The 11,832-nt window shown below is 46.7% G+C and overlaps 1 protein-coding gene across 1 annotated transcript in view; it reads left to right on the forward strand.

Annotated features, from left to right (window-relative positions):
* The window catches only part of LOC142903689 (zinc finger SWIM domain-containing protein 6), a 24,200-nt gene extending 12,610 nt beyond the window's left edge, over positions 1-11,590 (forward strand). The window contains exons 11-14 of the mRNA XM_076049464.1: positions 4,620-4,777; positions 4,871-5,034; positions 6,166-6,247; positions 6,692-11,590. Coding sequence (XP_075905579.1) covers positions 4,620-4,777; positions 4,871-5,034; positions 6,166-6,247; positions 6,692-7,557 — 1,270 coding nt within the window. The 3' untranslated portion in view covers positions 7,558-11,590. The remainder of the gene's footprint in view (positions 1-4,619; positions 4,778-4,870; positions 5,035-6,165; positions 6,248-6,691) is intronic.
* Positions 11,591-11,832: the final 242 nt, after the last annotated feature.

Raw genomic sequence — 11,832 nt, forward strand, 5'->3', positions numbered from 1 at the left:
CACAATTGAGAAGACTTTTTTAATACACAATACATGTAACATTAAAACAGGATTTATTGTTAATATGTGGACACGTATGTCTATCTATCTATCTATCAATCTGTCAATCTATCTATCTAACTATCTAACTATCTATCGTTCGTGATCTACCGTTGTCTGTCTGTCTGTCTGTCTGTCGTCCGTCCTCTTTTGAAGATGAGGCACACAAATTGACTGAAATGAGACGTGTAACAACTGCTAATGTAAAACTACGTTATACACAATTAAGAAGACATTTTCATCACACAAACTAGATCTATCACATATAACATCTATCTGTCTTATCTATCTCTCTATCTATCTGTCTGTGAAAGAAAGTGTTTGTAAGCAGAACGTGATTGGCCGAGCTCCCTCCTGTCCCTCCGCCCTCCCTCAGACCAATCAGATTGCGGCACTGCCGGCTTAGGCGGTTGAAATCTCGAGTGTGCGAGGGGGGAAACTGCCGCTGCTGCAAAACAAGCTAATCTCTCCAGCGGCAGCAGCCTCGGCTTACAGTCACGTCCAGCCCTGCTCCTCCTCCTCTTCCTCCTCCTCCTCCTCTTCCTCCTCCTCTGGCACCTTCCGAGGGGCAGCTGGTCGCAGTTGCTCCCTCGCTTTGTCGCAGCGGAAAAAGAAGCCGAGCGCTTGCGGATCTGCGGCATTTTCTTTCCTTTCTTGAACCCGCCGGAAAAAGCTGTGGGGTTTCACATGCGAAGTGTGAGCGAGCCGGCGACCGCCGCTCGGAGAGGCTGTGGGGGGATTGCGTTCACATCTAGATCGCCGCCTCAGCCGTGAAATTGAGGCCATTAGGCAGAATATTACACCTGTGTCAAGAAATGATCCAATTCTCAGTGAACCCGCTGCCACCCTGTCTCGCTCCGAGCCGCATTCCTCGTCGGATCCAGAGGAAATTACCCGCTGCCTCGGCTCGCCCACCTGCCAATTAAGACATCGTCCCGAGCAGGTTTCCAGACAGCTGGACCAGAGAGTCCCACCGTCATTAACTTCTCATTGGCTCGCGGCTCTCTCCCAACCAAATGTTCAAATTTAAACGAAAAAAAAAAGATTTCAAAGTCTCCCATCTTTTAAAAAAAAAACAGCCGTTGATCCCCTTAAATGAGACACATAGTAAATTACTGGAGTGTTTCTGGGAAATGGCGAGTACGCAGAGACGGTTCTCAACTCGGCCTCTAGTGACCTTCTGCTGGCTGTGGATTCTGCTGGATTGAAGCTCCGCATTGGACACAGCGGATTGTCAGAATGATCCCCCTCTGTTGTTGTGAGGCCGGTGTGCGAAATACAGGGGAATCAAGAGGCTCTGACCCCCCAATTAACCCTCGAGACCCCAAAACCCTTATATTCTTTCAAGAAGCTAGAAATATCTATTATTATTGTCACTAATGGTCACTACAATGTCTTTAAGATCACCCTGTCTGATATTCAATTTTTTAAAGATATGCTTGCTGCGTGTTAAGGAAATTTAGATTGGTATTGAGAAACAATTAATTCAATCAGTATTGCCGGGTGTTTCACACACTGCATGGATGCCTCTCCCCCATCTCTCTTCAGCCAGCCGAGTGAATCTCCTGTCCACCGACTGCAGTGTTCTGCTCCTGGCTTAGGCCCGACCTTTAATTTGCTCCTCAGCTTTTGAGTAAACGCATAACAAAGCTGGAGCAGCCTTGTTAATTGCCACTCACAGATACCTGATTTTTTGTTTTTATTTGATCCTCTGAATCAACTCAACTCAGTATGTCCTGATTGGGAGTTTTAGAGCGAACAGGAACAAACTAAACGAGCAACAGCATCCTGTGACCCTCCAAGCTGTCCAGCGCTCTTCCTTAGTTCTTGGAGAAACATACTTTTATTTCCTGTATCGCTGCTCAGCGTCTGTTTGTGCCCTCTGCCGCCCCTGGACTGTTCACAATATCCAAGGTGCTTCCCAGAAACGAGCCCGAAATCGGAATTCGGAGCTGGGCTCAGATCTCGCTGCTCCTATGAAGGTTTTCTGACATTGATGCCTTGTGTAGATTGGAGGTTCTCCAGCGGACGTCACCGAGCTGATAGATGTGGGCCTGATGGATGGTGACCGCGAAACGTGTTTACAGTTAGAAGGGGAAGGGAACACGACGCACGTGACCCAGAGAGGTCAGGAGTCTCGGTGATGCTGTCCAGAAACCTGAAGAGCCTCAGGATCCAGTTAAAATCCATCCTGGCTGCTTTTTGTCAACCTCTGTCTTCCATTTTCAGATGTGCCTGCTCACTCTTATCACATCGCAGTGAGCCAGATCTGCTCCGCGGTTCACTGGAAGCCACCTCGATGGCGAGCATGTGCAAACTATAACCATGAAATATTACAAGTGAAGTGGAAACGGATGTTTGTTATGACCTTTTGAGAGAGAGAGAGAGAGAGAGAGAGAGAGAGAGAGAGAGAGAGAGAGAGAGAGAGAGAGAGAGAGAGAGAGAGAGAGAGAGAGAGAGAGAGAGAGAGAGAGAGAGAGAGAGAGAGAGAGAGAGAGAGAGAGATTTTTTGATATCTGTTTACAAATGTAGGGAGTAAAAGTAAAAAGGTGTAATAGAAATATACTCAAGTAACTCAAAGTACTTGCACTTCCTTGTTTCCCACCTCTGCTATATACCCAAGTCTAATCCTTGGCTCGCTTCTCTGACACCTCCTTCATACCTGCGTCCAGTCGCTGCAAAGCCTCCAGTCTCTGACTTCCTCCGCACACTCACTGCACATTGTCCCTCAAACACGTCCACTACTTCAGCAGCTCAACCTCCCCGACTTTCACCTCACCAGCGATGAGGTAGCGGTTTAATTAGCCGTTCTGAGAAGGCCAGACTTTCTCTAGTCCTGCTTCACGGCGAAGGTGATGACTGCAAACGGCTTTGAACACACTGTAAATTGTTCTGGTTCCATCGGTTCCTATTGAACAATAGGACAGTATGGATTTTCCCCAACCCAACGTTTGGTAGAAGGTTACTTTTCCAGCAGGGTCAGGACTTTTCAGCCTCCCATCCAGCGGAGGAGGCCTCCGGCTCTCTGGTGAAAAACCAAACAAAGGCAGGAATGTTGATGAGGCCTCCATCTTTTTGCCCAGAGTTTTTTTTTCTTTGTCTCCTTCTCCTTCTTTTTGCTTTGTTACACCCCAGGAATCTTCCAGAAGGCCGCTTTTGGCCGCTCTTGGGGTTGCCGGCGAGTCGACCTCGACTTGTGGCTGCAGAGCGCCGTCTTGCGCTTGCACTCGCACTCGTCTCGGCCGGCTCCACTCCAATTTATAACCTCCTGGATTTACAAAAAAAGAGTGATGAAGGAGGGTTTTGATTGTGTGTGTGTGTGTGTGTGTGTGTATGTGTGTGTGTGTGTGTGTGTCCTGGTGCAACAGCATCAAATGCACTTTGCTCTGAAATTGAAACTGGCATTTAGCATCACATTGTTTTTACTGGACTGCTTTGATGTGTGTTCAAAAGGGCAGGTTTGACCGAGTGTGTGTGTGTGTGTGTGTGTGTGTGTGTGTGTGTGTGCGCGCGCTTGCACACACATGCACACACACACACACACACACACACACACACACACACACACACAGGCATGGGCAGGAGCGCTGGCTCCTCTCATTCATGTGTGTCGGTATTTGTTTGATGTGTGTCCAGCCTTACGGGGCTGGAAGGTGAATTCCCTAATTTCCCCGTGGACTCAATTAGCTCTATGATTGGCTGAGAGCAGGCCAGGTTTGTGGCGCCTTCTGAAGGGGAGCAGACCTTTGAAAGTGCGGTGGAAGAGGAGTGAAGCAGAATAGGAGATGAGCCGGCCACGGCGGCGGCGGCGGCGGCGGCGGCGGGTTGCGTGGCGCCGGTGGAAGACTCGGCCTCTGTCGGTATTTTAGTAATGAGGGAGAAGAGAAGAGAAGAGAAGAGAAGAGAAGAGAAGAGAGAGGAAGGAGATGGCGGCGCTCCTTCATCTGCTAGCAGGTGTCGAGCGCCTCTGACTTCATTACGACCAATTAGGGTGAAGAAAATACTGATTATAACTCGGTTTCTGGGTGATTAAACGCTATGCTGGATGTAAATTGTGGAGATATGCGAACTGTAATCCCCCTGTGATCAGCCAAGTCGTTCTCATTTTGGAGTCACTTCCACAACGTCGTAACGAAGACCCTTTTTTGTCGTCCGTGCAGTATTTCACTGTCTGCCTCTTAATGTGCATAAAAAAGCCGAACTTCCTGTTTAATGATTCTCTCTATCTCCACTTGTGCTTGATGTTCAGTCAAATCTGTATTCCGGAGCGAAGTTATTATCAGGGCTGTCAAGCGATTCATTTTTTTTAATGGCATCTAAGCTCTGAATTTCCTCAGTTAACTGCAATTAATCGCAGTTTAATTTGTGTTCGCTGTGTGAATTGCACAAAATAAACACAGCTAACGTTAGCAGGATGCTAACATTTGCATCCTAGGCCTACCACTTGAGGACCTGACTACAGGTGAATGGATGGGTCAAAAAGCTTGCGATTAAAATGTAAATAAAAAAACAAACAAATTTGCCTTGTATTTAATCTCATTGCGATTAATGCGCTAATGCTAATGCTGCTCCTCCTCCAGGTTGCCGGTGTTGGAGTCGACGGCCTCGTCGGGCGACCTGTCGCGACCCCACCACATCGTGTCCGTGGTGCCCAACCGCTACCCTCGCTGGTTCACCCTGAGCCACATCGAGTCCCAGCAGTGTGAACTGGCCTCCACCATGCTCACCGCTGCCAAAGGTGCCGGCGCGCTCCAACTCTCCGTCGCGGCTCCGTCTCTCGTCTCGAAGCCTCTTCCTCAAACGGCTCTGTGCTCCAATCTCCCTCCTCCAGGCGACAGTCGGAGGCTGGAGACGGTGCTGGAGTCCATCCAGAAAAACATCCACTCCTCGTCTCACATCTTCAAGCTGGCGCAGGACGCGTTCAAGATCGCCACCCTGATGGACAGCCTGCCCGACATCACACTTCTCAAAGTGTCGCTGGAGCTCGGACTGCAGGTTGGTTCGCAAGCAGATGTTTGCACGCCGTTGCCCCCACCGCCTCTTGAATCGAGGTCCGGGGCTGTAAATGTTTATGAGCGTGAGCACGGCACAGCTGGTCTCAGTCTCGAGGTTGAAGCAGAAAATAGATAGATAGATAGATAGATAGATACTTTATCCAAAAGGAAATTCAGTTTCTCAGCTGCACAATCAGTCATCAGCAATCAGTTCATAAAAAGTGCATAGAGAGCAAAAGAATAATTAGAATAAACAAGTAAAACAATGATTAACATAAGGATAACCACTGGAAACGAAAATTTGTCTCGTATCTCCTCTTTAGGTGAGAGGTTCTGTGCAGTCGCCGTGCTAATGAAGCTAAACCCACCTCACGAATAACACTTTTTTTTTGCATTCCAGTCTGAGCCTCTTGTGGTCTTTCAGTTACGTTACAGCTGTTGGCTGTCACGCTCTCTGACTTCCTGTTGCAGTTCCTGCGGTAGCTTCTCGGAGAGTTTGTTTTGTTTCACGTCTGAGACTCGCCAGCAGCTGTTACTGTCAACACGGCGCGGGTGACAAACCGCCGGGCGACTCCCTGCCACGCTCAAACTGGAACCGGCCTCATAATGTTCCTTTTTCTATAGCGTAGAAATGCGATGGCTTATCTGCAATTACCACAGCGTAATAACAACGCGACGCTGTACTGAAGCAGTTCCTCTTTGCCTGTCAGCTTTCCGGGCGGATTTCTTTCAAGGCACCATGATGGTTTTGATCTCGTGTCCTGCTGAATAAGTCTGAATCAATCACCCACAGATCAGCAATTTCCCATCACTCCAGCAGCTCTATTTGGAGCGATAGATGGTTGCAAAACTTTCTTTTTCCACGGCAGGGGAAGTTTGAAAGGAAATCTGCTGAGTGCTTTTTTTTTTTTTTTTTTTTTTACTCACAACCCTTGTGAAACGTTGCTCAAGAACAGCTTGCTGCCTTGTTCTAAATGTTTACTCATATTTGAGTGTGTCAATTAAAACTGAAACATGCTTGTTCCTTTTTTTGCTGCTACACACAAACATTTCTTCTTCTTTCCTTGGGAATGGTGCAGAGATTTAAACTGTGAGGTTTGCTAAAGCCCCCTTGGTGTCTGTCTTCCCTCAGGTCATGAGAATAACTTTGTCCACACTGAACTGGAGGAGGAGAGAGATGGTGCGCTGGTTAGTCACGTGTGCCACTGAAGTGGGTGAGTGATCCGTCGGCACTCCGCTCTGACTGAAACTTTTTTTCCCCTGACCGTCTCCTCGGGCTGTCAAACGACTTAGTTAATTGCGAAGACCCAGTGTGTAAAATTTGCCTCCATTTTGCTCCTTATAAGTAATAAAGTAGTAATAAACTGATAATAAGCTCCTAGTAATTTGGTTTTCCTACCCTTAGAACAGTTCTCATATAGATACCAATATACAGAGCAATAAGGGTCTTGCTACTAGTTGACTGACATCTTGTGCCACCATTTTTAGGAAAGCCCACCTGACAGTGCGCTAAATACGAGGGGCACTGTCACATGGTCTTTCTTAAAAATTGTACACACGGAGACTTCTCATCGTGATTAATGCCTTCATGGCAACGTCCCCACTGCCTCCTAATTCTCTCCCACTCCCCACCCCCGTACCCCTCTGGTCCTTTCCAGGTGTGTACGCCCTGGACAGCATCATGCAGAGCTGGTTCACCCTCTTCACCCCGACGGAAGCCACCAGCATCGTGGCCACCACCGTCATGTCCAACAGCACCATCGTCCGCCTGCACCTGGACTGCCACCAGCAGGAGAACCTTGCCTCGTCGGCCCGCACGCTGGCGCTGCAGTGCGCCATGAAGGACCCCCAGAACTGCGCCCTCTCGGCCCTCACCCTCTGCGAGAAGGACCACATTGCCTTTGAGACAGCCTACCAGATTGTACTGGACGCCGCCGCCACGGTCATGAGCTACACGCAGCTGTTCACCATCGCGCGCTACATGGAGCACCGCGGCTACCCCATGCGGGCGTACAAGCTGGCCACGCTGGCCATGGCGCACCTGAACCTCAGCTACAACCAGGACACGCACCCGGCCATCAACGACGTGCTGTGGGCGTGCGCGCTCAGCCACTCGCTGGGAAAGAACGAGCTGGCGGCCGTCATCCCCCTGGTGGTGAAGAGCGTGAAGTGCGCCACCGTGCTGTCGGACATCCTGCGGCGGTGCACGCTCACCACGCCGGGCATGGTGTCGGCGCTGCACAGCCGCCGGAACTCTGGGAAGCTGATGTCGCTGGACAAGGCGCCGCTCAGGCAGCTGCTGGACGCCACCATCGGGGCCTACATCAACACCACGCACTCGCGGCTCACGCACATCAGCCCGCGCCACTACAGCGAGTTCATCGAGTTCCTGGGCAAGGCCCGGGAGACGTTCATGATGGCTCACGACGGACACATCCAGTTCACGCAGTTCATAGACAACCTGAAACAGATCTACAAGGGCAAAAAGAAACTGATGATGCTGGTGAGGGAGCGGTTCGGCTGACCCGACCCGGCCCGACCCGGCCCCAGCCCCTCCCCCGCTCTAGGACTTTTCTATTAACTTTGAGTCTCTGCCTTTTGAACTTCCTTTTTTGGAACTTGATAAAATAGACAAGTAAAAAGAGGGATGTGACTTATAAGAATGAAGCAAAAAGATGACGAAAAAAAATCAACAGAGCCACATGCGGTATTATTGTTCTTGCTGTTGTTATTGTTATAAACATTATTACTATTATTATTATTATTATTATTATTATTATTATTATTATTATTAATATTATTACTACTATGTGTACAGAAGTGTTTTTATTTTTCAGAGGAGAGGAAATTTGTCATGTTGTGAATGTCGTGTGTATTTCTCTTCATGTGTGTGTGTGGGTGTGTGTGTGTGAGAGAGAGAGAGAGAGAGAAAGAGAGAGAGAAAGGAAAAGTGATATGGCTTTTTTTTTTAAAAACAACATTCTGGTTTCCTTTTATTTTAACGTTTCTTTAGTTTGTCCCTTTTTTTTTTTAATGTACCCTGAGTTTTTACGTGGTCAAGTGGCTGAAGCCTTTCGCGCTCGCGTACAAAAACAACAGGAAACAAAACGAAAAGAGCAAGAAATGGAAGAAAAAAACAACAACAACAAACACACACAATGTCACGGCAACTTTTTAAAGTGAAACTATGGCTTTAAAAAAAAAAAACACACAGAGCACCTCCCTCTGTCCAGGAAGCTCCACCAGGGGGCGCTGGGTGGCACTGCACAGCTCCGCTCTGCAAATCTTTGGGTTCGCACTGACAGGAAGCCGCCACGAGCATTTCTTTGCCGAGAGCAGCAGCGCTTGAGCATCCGTTGAGTTGTGTCACGCAATAGACACACACATACACACACATAGACAGCAACTCTGTTATCCCACCTAGCGCCGCTACTGTGGCCCCGCCCACCAGAGTGGCACCAGAAGTAGCCCATTGGATAAAGGAAACAACTTTTCTTCCAGTAATATTCCAGTCAAATTTTCTAGCGGATACCCAGAGGGAGACGACTACCTCATGATGCGCTATTGAACCTGCTCCCCCTCTTTTGTTTTTCTATTTTTTTTTTTGTTTGTTTCTGTTTGCTGTCATGATATTTATCAACCCTGATAACGGACAGTGTTAATAATCAAACAACGAGACCAAGGTTATGCTGAGACACAGCTGGATTCCTGCTGTGGCGTTTGTGTGTTCGGCTCTGCTGTACGTCACCGCCCTGACATCGGTACTGACACACACACACATACACACACACGCACGCGCGCGCACACACAAAGCCCAACCCGAGACCCCCCCCACCCCCCCTGCCAACAAACTCGAGCTCGGTAAAGTTCAGTCCACTCTCATCTCTGCAGTCGTCATTGTATTTTATTTTTCCAAACTAGGCCAGTGTCATTTTCCCTTTGTGCATGTGAATCACAGGCAGTACTCCAAACCGCCTCCTCCGTACTTGCGTCAAATATACTGTTTACTGCATTCCACGCTAGAACGCAGTAGGACTGCCGGTCAGTTGGGATTTTCGCAGTGTTACAGGCCAGGTGGGCCGGTTCCTGGCGTCCTAGTGCTAAAGTGAACGACAGCCAAGTCGGTCGTCACCTAAAGGAAAGTACAAGTGGCTGAGTCGGTTGATTGGGATTCTCGAAACCATAAACGGACTCAAAGATCTTAATTACTCCACTGCTATTTGTTTTGCATCCCTGCTTGGTGAAATGAGCTGTATACAAAAGTCGGGCATATTATAATTCTGGAAAAACAATGTTTGCTGTGTGCAGAATGAGTGGCATCATACAGTGTTGCTTCTCCTCCCTGCCTTTGGGACCGTTGGCCCTGTTCACTTCCTGACACTGTGTCTGACAAACACCTGTAGAGGCAAACAAACGCAGCTCAGCCGCTAGTGATAAGATACCATGCTAAAATGGTAGCTTAAATCATATTAAATTTATTATTGATTAAATTTACACTAAAAACTAAATATTATGGAAGAAATACCAAGAGGGACATCCTCTCCGTACTATCGGGTGTCAAATACGCCACTTGATGTCCCTGCACCGGTTTGTTTTGCTCTGCATGGTGTGCACAACTATGACATCTAGTGGCGAAATTAATTTCTTCATAGCTCCTTTTATGTGCGACAGGTTGGAGGTATTCACCCTGTCGTCAACCTGGCTTTAGTTGAGTCAGAGCGCACTGTGTTAAGAGACCGGTCCAGAATGGCGCTATGCATTGTGGGAAACGACACACACACTAAGGCCGCTGCTCTGTTTTGCATGCTGTGGTTTTATTCTCAAAATCATTCACTGTGCTTCTGGATTTTGTTCGCCCACTGCAGTCGACGCAGTATGTTTTTGGCAAAAACCAGTGTGTGCGCTGCGAGTATAGCAGGCGGTTTCGAGTACAGCCAAAGAAAAATTGGACTCTCTACTGTTAAAGTTCATCGTGTGGAACCTTCAGTAATTGTCAAGCAGAACGTTCTCAGGGATTTCACTACACAGGAGAAGAAGGAAAAAAAAACACAAAAAAGGTGGAACAAACGAATGACTGAAAAACAGACAAAAACCGTGACACAAAGACATGAGCGAGCATTTATTGTACTCTGTATATATATGCCATAGTATATGTCTGAATATGGAGGATCTGAAAGTATATGTTAACTAATTTATACAGAGTATTCTATGTCATGTGAAATACTTGAAGCCGCTGTAGTTTGTTCTCTCTCGCTGTCCTCGCTTTTGTCTTCTCTTGCTTTGCTCTTTTTGTTCAACAAAAAAAGACAACAACAACATATCAGAAGGACGAGTCTGACCTCGCTGACAGCTTTTTTTCTCCCCCTTTCCTCTTTCTTTTTTGGCCTGTTCACACTTGAGACGCTGGATTCCGGTCAGAAAAGGGAGGTTGAGTTGAATTGTTGCGTTTCATTCCTGCTGAGTAAAGCATAAAAAGAGGCCTTGGAGACAACAAAAAAAAAAAAATTGTGGCAACTGGTCGATAACTGTTTGAAAAAAAGCATTTCTTTAAGTATTAATTATGCATGGGGGCTGTTGCTGCAGCCTCGCTCTCAATACGATCCTTCGGGGTTGGGAAATATCTATAATATGCTTTTTATACAGGAACTAATTTGAGATCAATGTGGTTAAAAAAAAAAAGAAGAAAAAAAGATGTGTTATGTGTCCGGCCTCGTGTGCATTTAAACGACATCTTGGCTGTGGTTATGCAGTAATGTAGTTGTAACAACAGAAATCACACTGATAACTTTATGTAGGTTCAATTTAGCTAAGATTTAAAAAAAAAAAAAGAAAAAGAAAAAGAAAAAAAGAGACAAGTCTCAATGTAACCCACTGCTGAATTTCCAGTCTCCTCACCGCGATGCTCTCAGCTGTCCTGTCATCACTTGCCTTTTTCATTTTTTGTATCACCTTTTGCACTTGTCTGATTTTTTTGTCGAATTCCTTCTTCTTTTTTTTCCCCCCTCCCCCGTTTTTTGTTTTTTTTCCTGTCTTGCGTTGATTGAAAGATGGAAGCAGCCTTTTCTCTTGCCTTGTCTTAACGCTTTAAAGTAACCAAACAGGAGATCTATCTAACAACCAAACGCGTTTCTAAGAGGTGAGAGTCGACCCACCTTGGTCCCAGCTTTAGTGTCCTTAATTAGTAAGTGAATGGCTGTGTAACTCATGCTTTAACAAAGCAATTCCTCATGTGTGTTTGGTGAAGAAAAAGAAGAAAAAAAGAAAACCCTCATTGTCCAGTGTCTCTTGTTCTCTTCACAAACAATTTCCTCCGAGTCTTTCTAGCTAGCTGACTGTTTATTTTTTTTGTTCGTTATTTTTTTTTTTTTTTTGTGTAGGAATCTCCTGCTCTCCCATTTTATTTATTACAATGACCCATGTATACATGCTTATGAAATTAAGATTTGATACACCGATATCAATTTATTTATGTAACTAAATCACTGTTTTATAATCTTGTTAATGAGTCAATAATTTTTTTTTCCTTGTTTTAATAAAAGTTGGAGTTTTTTTGAAAAGTACACGCACTCCTCTGCTCTGTGCGCACACAGAGTCGCGCGCTGTGTCTGGATGGTTCACATCTCCATCCATCCATCCATTCATCTTCAATACTCGCTTTGACCTGCACTCAGTGTTGTGGGGGTCAGCTGGAGCCTATCACAGCTGTCATAGGGTGAAGGAAGGGTTGACATCCTGACTGGTTATGCAGTGATGTAAAAACAGAAATGACACTGGTGACTTTACGTAGGTTCATTTTCGC

Source organism: Nelusetta ayraudi, unplaced genomic scaffold (genome assembly GCF_046127955.1).
Source record: "Nelusetta ayraudi isolate G7.1 ecotype Tasmania unplaced genomic scaffold, CSIRO-AGI_Nayr_v1 ptg000116l, whole genome shotgun sequence".
NCBI classification, from domain to species: Eukaryota; Metazoa; Chordata; class Actinopteri; order Tetraodontiformes; family Monacanthidae; genus Nelusetta; species Nelusetta ayraudi.